The sequence below is a fragment of the Chanodichthys erythropterus genome, chromosome 14 (genome assembly GCF_024489055.1).
Source record: "Chanodichthys erythropterus isolate Z2021 chromosome 14, ASM2448905v1, whole genome shotgun sequence".
Taxonomy (NCBI): Eukaryota; Metazoa; Chordata; class Actinopteri; order Cypriniformes; family Xenocyprididae; genus Chanodichthys; species Chanodichthys erythropterus.
In genome coordinates, this window is record NC_090234.1 from 18,368,542 (window position 1) to 18,384,735 (window position 16,194).

General features: G+C 36.6%; 1 protein-coding gene across 2 annotated transcripts; it reads left to right on the forward strand.

Moving 5' to 3' along the window:
* Positions 1-62: 62 nt before the first annotated feature.
* LOC137035791 (lactase/phlorizin hydrolase) lies at positions 63-10,918 on the forward strand. Of its 2 annotated transcripts, XM_067409435.1 has the most exons (17): positions 63-651; positions 1,254-1,324; positions 1,476-1,559; positions 1,691-1,790; positions 1,895-1,979; positions 2,059-2,749; positions 2,833-3,478; positions 4,219-5,775; positions 6,484-6,752; positions 6,888-7,178; positions 7,258-7,456; positions 7,576-7,778; positions 7,860-7,966; positions 8,063-8,194; positions 9,199-9,422; positions 9,509-9,757; positions 10,122-10,918. In XM_067409435.1, the coding sequence occupies exons 1-17, from the start codon at positions 63-65 to the stop codon at positions 10,343-10,345; spliced, it is 5,721 nt and encodes a 1,906-aa protein (XP_067265536.1). In that variant the 3' UTR covers positions 10,346-10,918. The 2 variants fall into 2 exon arrangements, 1 of the variants encoding a protein (XP_067265536.1); XR_010897118.1 differs by lacking the exons at positions 9,199-9,422; positions 9,509-9,757; positions 10,122-10,918 and having other exon boundaries at positions 7,907-7,966; positions 8,063-8,137.
* The last annotated feature ends 5,276 nt before the right edge of the window (positions 10,919-16,194 follow it).

A 16,194-nucleotide genomic window follows, 5' to 3' on the forward strand; every position in this document is an offset into this window, starting at 1 on the left:
TGCCTCACTATTAGATAAGCAGTGGTGGTTATTAAGAACTCTTCCCCACTTGCAACACTGTCATGATGAAGGTGCTAGAGGGATTTCTTTCTCTAGGTTTGTTGGCTGTTTTTTGGAGCTCCAGTAATGCAGAGCAACAGGAGTTCATGTTACTTGCAGGCCCACTGACCACTGGCCAAACTTTGGGATCTTCAGATGAAGACAATGCATTTAACTGCGGAGGTCCACTGCCACAACGATCCAGAGACTATTTCCTGTACCTTCAGAGCAGAGGGGTGACACGCTTTAAAGTACTTCTGTCCTGGTCTCGCATCCTTCCCACGGGTGACTCTAACCAACCACATGAAGATACTGTGACGTGCTACAAGACGCTTGTGCGGCAGTTGACTGAATCAGGTGTCAAACCTCTGCTGGTTCTCCACCGCTCTGCTGTACCAGAACCCTTCAGAGCCAGTTATGGAGACTGGGACAATCCATTACTGGTGCAGATGTTTGAGCAGTATGCAGGATTTGTGTTCAATACATTTAGGGATCTTGTGGACACATTTGTCACATTCAGTCACCTGCATGAGCTACATAATGAAGCGCATCTTCAAAATGCTCTCCAGTCTCATGCAAATGTTTACAATGTCTATCATCAAATTTCCAAAGGTAAGACTTGAGTTTATTAATTTAATATGTATGTACTCAAAACAGAACAGGGTTAGTTGTCTCAGTATTTCAGTAGGTTTTGAGTAAAAAGTCAAATAAAACTTGATAAAACCACACTAATATGAAAGCTTGAAAAGTTTTGTTATGCAAGTTTTTTTCCCCCCCTCAAGTCCCCAATCAGGTTGTCACATGCATCTTGAACGTATTTTTATACAAATTGTTACTTATGATTTCTGAACAAAATAATAGTTGGTTATTATGTATGGTACCGTATGCATAAGTTTCATCAATAGCATTTGCAAAATAATTAATAGTTTAAATGTAGCTGAAAAAACACTAAATATCTAATTTTATGGTCCATTGTGACAACTTACCCTGCAGCATATGCGTGGTCACTGAAAATGTGTTGGAAATCAAAGCTTTTTGTAGGCAAGACTCTACATTGTGGCAACAGAAAATGACTTTCAAAATAAACTTTATATTTTATAATTATATTCACTGGAATAAAAGTGTGACAACTAGCCCTGGTCTCTCTATTACATTGTTCTTTATAATAGTGCAGCAATGACCACTCACAGTGATGTTTGTTTTTGTTTTTTAAGAACTTCATTTGTCTCTTGGGATCAGAGCCAGTGATATTAACTTCATTTCTCAGATGGGGTCAAAAATCATGGTAAAAGTTCAAAGCAGATAATCATATATATATATATATATATATATATATATATATATATATATATATATATATTTATATATATATATATATATGGTTATATAATATTTAATATTGTGTAATTTATCACATACTCTTATTGTACCTTCAGGCAAATGTGGATTTCCTCTCTATACACATGCTGTACAACTGCAAATTGCAGACAGCTCTTACCAAGGAATTGAGGAAGTTACAGGTAGTGATTTTTATGGCTCTTAAAGGATTCATAACTCAACCGGTCATTAATATTCAAAGACCACTTAAATTGCCTGATGTAACAGAAAACATTTCAGATAACCAAAATGACACTTGACACTTTTGTTTCAGATTGTCAGTGGTCAAAAATCAATCCTTATGTATCAGTTGACAGTCAAGGACTGTGATGAATATGAAAATCATTTCCAGCCACTTACTACAATTCTTGGAGGTAAATGTTAGCGTATTTCTTTAAGTTATGTGTCTAAAGCCTGAGATACTGTTTATGAAATTAATATAAAAACACGCTAATCTATTATTATTTATTATCGTCAGTTTTACAGAACAAAGATCTTCACATCATGGGCTGTGACGTCACACACCTTTTTGAGAAGCTAGATCAAGAAGAAACACTCAAAAGGTAAAGTTGAGACCAAAATATATGCAGTACATAATGGCTATTTTATTAAGTGAACATAAAACAGAATGCTCTCATTCAGTTTGCAGAAGGAAAATACCAAGACTGTTGTCCATCAGAAATCAGCTTCTGCATTCTCATACCAGAAGGTCTGGGAGAAATTCAGAAGTCAAACCGAAGCTGAGCGTGATGAGTTCCTGAGAGGCTCGTTCCCAGTTGATTTTGAATGGTCCGTCTCCAGTGAGAGTTTCAAAGTGGAGGGTGGATGGGCTGAACACGGGAAGGGTGAGACCATATGGGACCATTTTAGCCATGAGGGTCATGTCTTTGACAACCAGACCACTGATTTGGCCTGTGATAGTTATCACAAGGTGGACTATGATGTGTATCTGCTAAGGGGCATGATGGCACCTAATTATCAGTTCTCAATTTCCTGGGCTCGCATTTTCCCCACTGGACGCAAAGAAAGTTTCATTGAAAAGGGGGCTGCTTATTATGACAAGATGATTAACACACTTCTACAATCAGGCATCGAGCCCACTGTTACCCTGCATCATTGGGACCTTCCCCAAGCTCTGCAGGACTCAGATGGCTGGATTAATGACTCTATTGTGGAAGCTTTCAAAGAATTTTCGGACTTTTGCTTCTCTCGTTATGGAGACAGAGTCAAAACATGGATCACCTTCGGCAACCCCTGGGTAGTGAGCAACTTGGGGTATGGAACAGGGGAACATCCCCCAAGTGTGAAAGACCCAATAATAGCCTCTTACAAGGTTTGTCTGTCAATCTGAGAAAGTCCCATCTATTTCATACTTGTAGAAAGTGTATATTGACAATGCTTTGCTTGTTTTCGCAGGCTACGCAAAATATTCTGAAATCTCATGCAGAAGCCTGGCATATTTATAATGATAAATACAGGAAACTGCATGGTGGAAATGTGGGCATTGCTCTTAACTCCGATTGGGCCGAGCCGAGGAATCCCTCAAGTGATCAGGATGTAGCAGCAGCTGAGCGTTATCTGAACTTCATGCTGGGCTGGTTTGCTCACCCCATATTTGTAGATGGAGACTATCCAGCCATACTGAAGGAACAAATAGAGAAAAAGAAAGATTTCTGTGGTAAAGAGCTGGCAAGACTCCCTGTCTTCACTGAGACTGAAAAACAAAGAATCCGAGGCACAGCTGATTTCTTCGGACTTAACCACCACACTTCCCGACTGATTAGTGAGAGCTTGAATAGCTGTGATGCTGGACCAAATAATGTGGGAGACTTCCAGGCTCATATTGACCCCACATGGCCCTCCACAGCTTCTGAACAGATTCAGTCTGTTCCGTGGGGGCTTAGGCGGTTATTGAACTACATCTTTTTAGAGTACACATCCATCACAAAGGTGCCCATATATATCACAGGAAATGGAATGCCAACTGGGTACATTGGTGATGTGCTCAATGACACTCAGCGTGTCGACTATCTCAAAACGTACATTAATGAAGCAATGAAAGGTAAGTGTTTTAAGACAACAGGTCAGTGTTTCAAGTAAGACCATGTTGGTCTTTTTAGAGAGAACAGGTCAGTCTGTGTGAAATCAGAGGTTTGTTGGCCTAAAACAAAGGTCTGTAAGGTATTTCTTACTGATACTAACATTTGTATATTTGAGGTATTCATTATTTAGTATTCATTATTTCCAGGTAAAAAATGTCTGGGAAGCCATGTATAAGGTATGATTGAGTCACATTTTAACTTTTAAGCTTAGAGCATTTCCTTGGTCTTATTATGGATATAAATATGGCCCCAATGCCACCCACCACTAGAAATTTTTGGGCCACTTCTGAAATATTTGAGAAGACCCTGCGTAGACTTGAAGGAATCAAGTTTGTCTATGCATGTATTCATTTCTGTGAGGTCAAAAATAATAATAATTCTTGAAATATAATACACTAAACATAGTTCCCCAAATAAGAACGTTTTGGTCTGGAAATAATGAATTCTTCAGGGAGCTGAAACTATATGGAAATGTTAGAATCTGCAATAATGTTGCGGACCTTAGTTAAAGGTCACCAACAACAAAGCAGCAAGATATGAACAAAATCAGAGGGATTTGTTCATTGCCTTATTGGATTTGACACATACTGACCTTAAAACAATCTTCTACCAATTTAACAAAACCTTTGCTAAAACTTAACATCAGATCACTTTACAAGATCACTATCTAAAGTCCACTAACTACTACTTTCTTCTACAGCTGTGCATTTGGATGATGTTGTTGTCCAGAGGTTTACAGTCCAGTCTCTTATGGATGGTTTTGAGGGTCCTCAAGGCTACAGTCAACGATTTGGATTGCACTATGTGGACTTTGAAGATCCTGACAGGCCAAGAACCCCCAAAGCATCAGCATATTACTATTCAAAGGTGATTGAGAGTAACGGATTTGCTGAAACTGCAGCAAGCCCTAAAATGCAAATCTATGGAAATAAAATTGAGAGCACAAGACTCCCTAGTCTGCCACCATCCGAAGTTCCTTCAAATTCCAAGGTTGTTTGGGAAAAGTTCTCCCCTCAGACCAAGTTTGAGAGACAGCTTTATCACTATGGAACATTTTCAGAGGGATTTCAATGGGGTGTCTCATCTTCAGCATATCAGGTTGAAGGTGGCTGGAATGCAGATGGAAAAGGACCAAGTGTTTGGGATACTTTTACTCAAAAACCTGGTAATATCCCAAACAATGACAATGCTGATGTTGCATGTGACAGCTACAATAAAATAGATGAGGATCTACACATGTTGAGAGCCCTAAAAGTGAAGACTTATAGATTATCCTTGTCATGGTCTCGAATTTTTCCCAGTGGCTATAAATCTTCTCTTAACCAGAAGGGGGTGGACTACTACAACAGGCTCATAGACCGTCTTATAGCAAACAATATCACACCAATGGTGACTCTCTACCATTGGGACCTGCCACAGGCTTTACAGAACATTAACGGTTGGGACAACCCCGAATTGATTAACATATTCAATGAATATTGTGACTTCTGTTATGCAACATTTGGAGACAGGGTGAAGTTTTGGATCACATTTAATGAACCCCAGACAATTGCATGGTCGGGATATGGACTAGGTCAGATTCCACCTAATGTGAAGCAACCCGGAGATGCTCCATACAGGGTTGCACACAACCTCCTAAAAGCTCATGCACAAGCGTACCACACCTATGATGATAAATACAGGGTATCTCAAGGAGGTCTGGTATCCATTAGTCTAAATGCTGAATGGGCAGAACCCCTGGACGTCAACATCCCTCGAGAGGTGGTGGCTGCTGATCGAGCCCTTCAGTTCCAACTAGGCTGGTTTGCACATCCCATCTTTAAAAATGGTGACTACCCTGATGCCATGAAGTGGCAGGTTGGCAACAAGAGTGAACTTCAACGCTTGACAGAATCCCGCTTGCCTTCTTTTACTGATGAAGACAAAGCCTTTATCCAAGGAACAGCTGATGTATTCTGTATTAACACATACACTACCAAAGTTGTGCACCATGTGACCAGCAGACTTAATATTGAGTCTTATGAGACTGATCAGGACGTTGAGAAGGACAATGCAGATGGCTCTGAGAATACTGCTGTTAATGACCAGAAGGCTGTTGCTTGGGGACTCAGGAGACTTCTTAACTGGTTAAAGGAAGAGTATGGAGACCCTGAGATTTATGTAACGGAAAATGGTGTGGCTACAGGCACTGCCATAACAGTTGATGACACTGATCGAATATTCTTCCTGAAGACCTATGTTGATGAGGCTCTTAAAGGTATGTTAACAATGGTTTTCATTCTCTAAAAGTGCATACATTTGTATTTGTGCATATAATCTGCTTACAAATGTTTCTATGCAGAAATCATAATGTATCAATTAATTTGCACTAAAATGTATTCTAAATTTATACTATACATATGGGAAAATATTACAATTAAAATATTATATATATATATATATATATATATATATATATATATATATATATATATATATATATATATATATATATACACACACATACACACACATACATGTAATATATATACAGTATATATTATTACACATACATACAGTATATATTATTAACTATATTTTATTGTATTTTTCTGTATTATTTCTGGCAACATATAAAAATGATATGCAGACTGTATAGAGTGACAAACTTATTTTAGGCGTTTTGCAAACATCTTGCTTGTCTAAGTTTGCATGAAAAGCCCTTATTTGGGCATATTTTATGCAAATTAATAGCTGTGTAAACACAGTCTCTCATTTAGAATAATCCAGATTCAGCAAAATATTAACAAACGAGGGTAAACATAAAGATATGGACATTTGACACTGTTAATTCCGTGGAAATGTTTCATACACATTTTCTGCGCTCATAAATACACAAATTTACAAAAATTATTAATGAGGCTTAATGTTTGCAATAGTGTTAAACTGTAAATTTGGCACAAATTTACATGTATTCACTTTTTAGCGCACAACCTGGATGGAGTACGTATTAAGGGTTACATTGCTAGCTCCCTGATGGACTCCTTTGAGTGGCTAAATGGCTACACAGTTGGCTATGGACTTCACCATGTGAACTTTAAAGATTCAAATCGGCCGAGAACTCCAAAACGCTCAGCTCACCTTTACTTTGATATAATGAGAAATAATGGCTTTCCACTGCCAGTGGAGGAAGAAATGTTATATGGACATTTCAAAGAAGGATTTGTATGGAGCACAGCAACAGCTTCATATCAGGTACAATACATTTCAACAAATACATTATTATTATTATTTTATCATATATATATATTTATTTATTTATTTATTTATTTTTTCATTTATTTGCTTAAAATGAGGACATTTGTTTCATGTTGCGCTCCATCACTACAGATAGAGGGCGCCTGGAGAGCAGATGGAAAAGGTCTCAGCATTTGGGACACATTTGCACACACTGCTTTAAAGATATCGCAGGATGAAAATGGTGACATTGCCTGTGACAGCTACAACAAGATCGCTGAGGATATCAATAGTCTCAAAACACTGGGCGTTAACCACTACCGGTTTTCTATTTCATGGCCCAGAATTATGCCAGATGGAACAAACAGGATGGTTAATGAAGCTGGACTTAACTACTATCATAGACTAGTAGATGCTCTATTGGCAGCCAATATCAAGCCACAGGTAGGTAATTTGTATGCAAAAAATTGCAAAAAGAATTTAACTAGTTTCTAACAGTCTAGTCATCATTTTGATCTGGCAGGTGACTTTGTACCACTGGGATCTCCCACAAGCACTCCAGGATGGTGGTGGCTGGGAGAATGACACTATTGTCGATAGGTTCAGAGACTATGCTGATGTTGTATTTAACAGTCTGGGGGACAAAGTAAAGTTTTGGATCACTATAAATGAACCCTACAATGTTGCAATGGTCGGACATGGCTATGGAAGTGCAGCACCAGGTATCGTTTGCATTAAAAATGATACTTTTACTCTTTGTAAAATATGATTTATTTTATCAGTTTCAGTGTTAACAGTTAATTATGCAACATAAGGTTCTTGATGATCGGTTTGTGTCCAGGTATAAGTTTCAGACCAGGCACTGCACCATATATTGTGGCACACAACCTCATCAAGGCTCATGCTGAGGCCTGGCATCTGTATAATGACAAGTATCGTGCAAAACATGGTGGCATTATTGGCATCACCATAAACTCTGACTGGGCTGAACCAAGAAACCCATACAAACAGGAAGATGTGGATGCTGCCGTGCGTGTAGTTCAGGTACAGATTTGTAGTTCAACAACATGAACTCTGTAACCATATGCGTTAATAAACAATGAGCCACTGGTCTTTTCTAAACAGTTCCAGATTGGTTGGTTTGCTCATCCTGTGTTCAATGGGGATTACAGTGATTTAATGAAAGACATCATTCGAGAGAGAAGTTTAGCAGCTGGCCGACCTCAGTCGAGGTAAGATTTATTCTTGTTTGTGATTAATTTAAAGCTTTGCATTCAAAAGAGTCAATGCTTATAAATGAGTTTACATTTGCATTTCACATCTAACAGGCTTCCAGAATTTACCCCTGCGGAAGTAGCGAGGATTAAGGGAACTCATGATTATTTTGGATTCAACCACTACACCACTGTCTTAGCCTATAACATGGACTACAAAAACCTCCAGCACTATGATGCAGACAGGTAGCCTTTTAGTTTATTCCGCATAGTTAAACTGTTTCATATGGAAGCTTGTTTCCACCATGGAATAATAATAATAATAATAAAAAAATCTCACAATTCTGGCTTTTTTTCTCACAATTGCGAGTTTACATCTCGCAGTTCTTACTTTTTTCTCAGAGTTCATTGATATAAAGGTACAATTGCAAGTTATAAAGTCAGAATTGCAAGTTTATATCTTGCAATTGTAACTATAACTTGCAATTCTGACTTTATAACTTGCAATTGTACCTTTATATCAATGAACTCTGAGAAAAAAGTCAGAACTGCGAGATGTAAACTCGCAATTGTGAGAAAAAAAGCCAGAATTGTGAGATTTTCACAATAGTGAGTTATAAAGTCAAAATTGTGAAAATATAAACTTTTTCTGACTTTTTTTCTCAGAATTGGACTTTATAACTTGCAATTGCGACACAATTCAAGTCAAATTTATTTGTATAATGCTTTTTACAATACACATTGTTTCAAAGCAGCCTTACAGAAAATCTTGATGTTAATGCTTATAATATCGTAATATCTTCATGCCTTATAATCGCAATTAGCAAAGTAGAGTTGAGCGATAATATAGTTAACATTTTGCAATGATACAAGCAATCATATAGTTGAGATTTCCTTTATATATCAGTGGTTCTCAATCAGGGGTCCGGGGACCAGTCTAGGTGGCCTCAAGATGAAATAAAATGATTTAAATAAGATAAAACAACTTTATTTGGTTATTTTTATAACAAATATACATCTTTCTAGTTATGCCAAGCTTTAAAATATTTAATCGGGTAGAAATTGTGAGTGGGATGTGGGGTCTTGAAGTCAAAAAGGTTCCACTGCTTTAATAATATATATCACCCTATGTGAGCACACTGTATGTATGCAAATAAAGTTAGACATACTTATACATCCAACTTGAAATAAAGGTTTGAGCGATAATATAGTCACGTTTTATGATGAAATAAAAAAAAATTTTATTCCAGGGGTGCAGGAACTGTAACAGATCGTACATGGCTAGATTCTGGATCCTTCTGGTTGAAAGTAACTCCGGTGGGATTCCGAAAAATTCTTAATTTCATTAAGGAGGAATATGGAGACCCTCCTGTTTACATTACAGAGAATGGCGTATCAGAACGAGGGGCAGTGAATCTGAACGACGTCCACCGTATCCACTACTATGATAACTATATCAATCAGGCCCTGAAAGGTAGAGATTTACAGTATCAAACAGTTGATTTCTGTGATGTTTTTTCCATTTTTAAAATTATCATTTGTTTTAATTTTATTCCTTAGCATATTTGCTGGATGGTGTGGACATCCGTGGCTATGCTGCCTGGACACTAATGGACAATCTGGAATGGGCGACGGGTTTTGATGAAAAGTTTGGCTTTTTCTATGTAAATCGATCAGATCCCACTTTACCACGTATTCCTAAGAAATCTGTCTGGAACTATGCTACAATAATCAACTGCAATGGCTTCATAAGCCCAGGAGAAAGTCCCCATGAGTGTCAGGTCCATGAACCTGAAGGTGACATCGCAGGTACTATCCATCTGTCTGTCTGTATATCTATAGATATAAACTTGCAATTGTGAGTTATAAAGTCCAATTCTGAGAGGAAAAAAAAAATCTGACTTTTATTCTCATAATTGTGTGATATAAAGTCCAATTCTGTGGGGAAAAAAACATTTTTTCTCACAATTCTGAGAAAAAAGGTTCTGGCTTCACAATTCCGACTTTTATTCTCAGAATAAAAAGTCGCAATTGCATGTTATAAAATCAGAATTGCAAGATATAGATTTTTTTTCTCAGAATTGGACTTTATAACTCACAATTACGTGTTTATATCTGACAATTCTCTCTCAAAATCTGTTTCTCTGTTAACTGAGCCTTTTCTGGTTTGCAGGGACTACTCCTCCACCACCTCCTGGTGGGGAACTGTCAGTCAGTTTCTTGGGTTTGAAAGTATCAAGTTCTGATGCTGAAACGGCTCTCAATGTCCTCTTCAGTCTCACCATTATCGCTGCAGTCGCTGTTGTCCTCTTGGTGTTCGGACTTGTCAAGGCATCCAAGAAACAAAAACGTCCGGTAGAGGAATACTTTGACCTTGAGAAAAAATACAAGTTCTGAACATAATATCTGCTATACCAATTAATATAAATTTTTAATTTAGTTAAATATACATTTTGTGTAAAGATAATCATGTAAAAATCATGTAATTCATAAACCTGAAGAAAACAAAAAATATTCTTTGCATAATAAAATGTTACCTTCACAGTAGGGCTGAAACTTTCCATAAAAAACCTGTCAATGATAAATGTTTTACAAATTTTACAGCGTGCTGCATTTTGCTATAGAATAAGTGTAAATATGAAAATAAATATCAGCAATTGCATCAGTATCTGCCTTTAACAGTATTAAAATATCGGTTAACTTTATCTGCCTCAGTAGCAATGTACTGAGCAAGCTGCAAATCTGAGTCCTTATACCCTTTACTTTACAGTGAATATATCACAATTGTCAACAGAGGTACCATCAGTGAATATATTATAATATGTATAGTAACACTGTACTTTGAAACATCATGATATAATGTTAGCTTCCTTATATTATTACATATTATTTTAATTTATCAATTGCATGACATGATATGTCAATCGTTGTACATGCTGATTTTACAAAAGAAGTCAAAGGAATAAAATAATGCAGCTGTTGTACTGTATAAGGCTCTTTTTTTTCTCGATCATACATATCACAGTGAAAACAACATTGCACTGATGCCCATTGAACTTTTATTGCTGCTATCAGAGGAAAATACAGATCATAAATGTTCCTGATGTTTGATGTTACATGATAAGCTTATGCACAAAATTACATAACAGAGAGTGAATTTGTTTAACTGGCTGCCAGAACAAAAGACTCTAGCGGTAATTGGATAGTAAAGATTTGTGTCAGCACTGTAATAACCTAAAGTAAACTCACACACTTGTTCTTTATCTCAGCGGCAATAATTTACTGCCAGTTATTACCATCTTGGTCTACTCTATGATATGCATACTTGCATAAGCATAAGTGACCCTGTGGGGAGTTTTATTATTGCAAACGCACAGCAAGATAACCTTCATAATAAAAAGAAGCAAACATATTTGGTATCTTTGCTTAGATAAATGCAGATTGATATGAACAATATAGTGAACAACAAAGTTCACTGATTCAGCTGAATTTTCCATATAACATTGCTCTGACGGGTTCAATTTATCAAGGTTTGATGTTGGGATATTTTTCCCAAACACCACATTTACAGATATAAACCGAACAAACAAATCAATTAGTGTTACAAACATGAATGATAAGCTATATGGAAGAATATAAAAGATCAAAATAAATTTTATGCCACATGCTTATTGTTTCATTGTTCTATTATTGATGCAAATAATGTAGGCCTATTAAAATATCAAATTAAGCAACTAAAATAACAATAAAAAAAATTGTTTTATAAGACTAAAAAAGAATAACAATCCTGTTTTGTCATTACGCTTATTGTAGGCTTATATATGACTTTACTTTATGATTTCTAAATCATATTTCGTAAATCATATTCATATATCATATTCGTATTTTCTAAAGGGGTTTTCCCTGCTGACATTTAGAGGTTTCTGCAGAAAAAAGTAGTAGGCTATCTCCATCTAGTGGATATGTCTGATCATTTTGCTGGGAACTCACGATAGACACTTTTAACTGGTCATCTCTTTTGGATTTATACAGATACTCAGTTAGATCTGCCATTGCATCTTCTGGAGCGTTGGTTTTCTAAAATAGGGAATTATATATAATTTTGTCTGCAGGGCTGATAAACATTCTGCCATTGCAGCATCTCAGTGAATGTTTGAACCTTTTTTAATAGTTGTGTTTGAGTCCCTCAGTTGTCCTCAGTATGAAAACACAGATCTCAAAATCCTACAGCTACTGCGGGAAAGGGTTCAAATATGCAAAAATGCTTGAAAACTGATGATTCTGCAGGAGCTGGAGGAATTTTCTGAAGAACAGAGCTCAGTTTAACTGCTCAGGACAAACAAGAGACTCATGAACAACCATCAAATCATAAAAACAGTCGTGGATCATCAGGTAACCACACACAGTATTGAGAATCAATGCTTCACATACTTATGAATGGGGTTATTTTAATAAATTCAGCTATTGTTTTGTCTTGTGAACTAAATGCAAACATCTTTTATGTAAAATATCTTACTCGGGACAGAACTAAACGAAAAATAACATGCATTTTTTTATTATTCCTCTTATTTTATTAAAATAATTCTCATTTTCACAGATTCTGCAAGGGGTTCACATACTTTTTCATGCCACTGTATTAAAATGTTATATTTTTATAAGAATAATGGGTTTTGTCATGCGTATTAGGCCTATAGGAATGGGCACATCACATTCTCACCTACTGGCATATCGATGTAGCAGTGAACGAATCTGAACAAATATTTTGATTCACTCGGATGAATCAATGTTATAGTGATTCGCTACGCCTCAGACATGTCCAGAAGCGCACACATAACCATCAGCAGTAAAAGAGGAGAAACTGGCTTTGCTCTTCCACAAACAAATCTAAATTCATATAAATGTTCCCGTGAGTGAATGATTAAGTAAACCTTTACATGTGAATAATCTTTTATTAAGCAAATTGTCAGTGAATCAACGCGTTTATGCTATGCTAAACACGCTAATGCTTAAAAATACTTTGCTTAACTTTCCCTTACAAAATACTGTTTAAATTACCCCGTTGTACACTATTTTTCAGGTATGTACAATCAAATTGCACATAATGTTAAGAATGTAACCAACTGTAAACTATAAACTATATACATTTAGGCTACGATGCTTATATTAGAAATGTAGGCCTATATTTTTTGTTGTTGTAATGTATAGTTGGCAATATTTAGCATATTTGCAGGATGTTTGCAGGGTCTCCTAAAAACTTTGGATGAGAAAATAAGTGCAATTAAAAATTAACACAAATATTACAAATATGAGATCAAATACTGTGTGAACCATTCATTTTAAGACTGTCCAACAGCGACACCAGTGGATAGAGGTCAGCAGTTTCTCACTTTCCTTTGATGCATATGAATTTTTACAGATACCATAAAGCTTTTTTTATTATTAAATGTAAACCTGCATAAAAAGTATATATTTTTTTATCATTTATTAGAGCTCAACATATTTACACATTGGAAATGAGAATCTTTTCTCACAAACAGCAGCATTTCTGAATAGTTACATGGACTTTGATAGTGATATCTGTATTTATTTAGTATTTACATTTGTTGCGTAATAACAAATGGAATTCAAAAGAGGGTGCAGAAAAAAGCTAGCATATCACACTGTCCTTATGCAACCTTTGATAAGGCCTGTGGAAAACTGGATAACTCGGAGCAGTTGCATTTTGCCCTGTTGCATAATATTGCGTGTGCTTGCGGATCAACAATCACAATTTTCTAACTAAAAAAAACTAAATGTTTGTTAGACATATGTGCTTACTAATAAATCAAAGAATCTTCCCTAGATTCCAGTAAACTAGATCATGCATCTGTGTGGATGTATTTCTTTTGGCATGAAATCTAATATAGCATAGCTATTATCCTCATTCTTTAATTGTGTATACAAACCAAGGCAAATCAAGATGTGTGACTAAAAATCTTTGCTAGTTCTCACAGACTAAAAATAAAGCACAGGCTACAGAACAAGGCAGGTTGTGAGTTCTGAAGTAACTGATCTAAAGAAGTGTTAAATGCCGTAACGCTGATCACTCCTAGATAAACGTTTGTGAAAATGTTTTAATTTTAAGGTTTCAAACTAACATCATGTACTTTTGAATAGTAGATCTCTGTCCCTTTCTCTTCCTCTCAACAATACTGTTTTTGTTAATGATTTTGTCACTAGATTTAGTGACTTCACCGCCCCTATTGAGACTTTTTTCAAAAGTTTAAGGACACATCTAGCAACTTCTTGGAATTCTTGGATTCTTATTTTGCCCACTGATCTATATTCATATTTATACAAGATCAATGAATTTGTGATTTTGATGTCATCTAGTGACTTTTAGCTACCAGTTTTTGAAAGCAGTTGGCAACACTGTGATAAACACTTTACCTGGTTGCTACTATCTGTTGTCCACTAGGTGGCGATGTAACACCACTGTCTCTCTTCACACAAATTTAATCCATTGTCTGAGAATTATGTTTGGAGAGAAAAGTACTACTAATATGCATTTAAGAAGTATTTACATACCCGAGGGTATATCTTAATAATCACTTAATAGAAAAAGTAATAATAACAAACATTTTATTTTTCTGCTGATATGTTATATATATAGACTTTAAAAAGCAAGTTAAAGCGGGAACAGCTTATAAATCAGCTTGTATTAAACACAGTTTCATTTTGTAAAAATAAAACCTCTGTAGTCCTGACACTCAAAACAAAACCACATAGTCATTTAACTAGTATCCTTTTATGTTTTCAAACTACATTAAAAATCAGTTTTTTTTACTTTACATTCATTTGCATTCAAACACAGCCACATGGATGCATCTCTTCAAACTCACCCTATTTGAAAATCCTCCTCATTTCCACACCTGCGCTACAATCGCATGCACTTTGCATGATTACTCACCTCTGAATCTTAGAGGAACTAGTCTGTATGGACCTGCTTTGATATGTATGCAAGCATGGTAGTTCATTCATTCATTGTGCTCTCTACTTGGTTTTTGAGGTTTAAACTTATATCTAAAGTTTAACATATGACATGTCTTTTTTTAGAAGGTCGGATTGCAGACCAGGAGCCATGGCCTAAACACCCAGAAACAAGCCACAGCAGATGTAAAGGTATTTACACTGACAGCGATCTGCGGCGACATTGCGAGTTGGTGATTACCAGCTACATGAGTGGCAATGTTGGTTTAAGCAACTCAGCAGCAACACGATGTGGCAAAAAGGGATTTGTCGCATGATACAGGGGTAAACCGTGACAGAAGTATGCATGGCTACTAGAAACCAACAGCACAGAGACTCGCTGACCTCCAGCGATTTAAAGGGGCTAAAGAGGATGTTTTGTTTTATACATGATTGCAATATTACTTGAAACTGTCTTTACTAACTGATAAAAGACTATTTATTAGGTGCACTGAAAGGAATAATATTAATATACATCATCTGTGCACGAGGTAGGGCCTTAAAAACATCAGCCAATAGCGTAAACGATTGGCCCTCTAGCTTGTCAATCACTGCCGTGACGTTCCTTGTGAGAGACGAGCGCGGCTGCGCGCTCCAGTAACTTTCCACACTCCACAGGTGCTGCATGCAATGTTTTTGTCAGGAGACAGGAGTAACAACTGCAGATTATGAGTTACCTGCGGTGAGTCCGACATAATGAATCCACTAACACGACACAGCGAATGCCGGTGGTAAACACTCGTGTTCCAATACTCCTGCACGAGTTTTGGGAGGCGTTCCCTCGAAATGAGCTGTGAAGGAGGGGGGTTGTTCTTACGCATGCGCTCATTTAAAAAACTCACTAACAGTCTTTGGTTTCTCAGTCGACGAAAAGATCCTCTTTAGCACCTTTAATTGCTGTCAGTGCAAATGGGCCTTTAGATATGACAAATTGCAATTGCGACAAGAAAGGGCCTCCTGGCCTCTAATCTGTCCTCATTTTTATTAGGCTGCGTTTACACTGGCACAAAAAATCTGATTTTTTGCTCACATCTGACACAAAAATCCACACAAGATCCGATTTTTTCGCATCCAATCTGAGCCACTTCCAAAAGTGGTTTCAAATCTGATACATATCTGATATCTGGATGTCCGACCTATGTCTAAACACACATATCCGATTCCCCTTGGAATTCCAAGCCACCACAAGGTGAGGGCGACACGTTTGTCTATAAAAATATATAAATGTATGTATATAT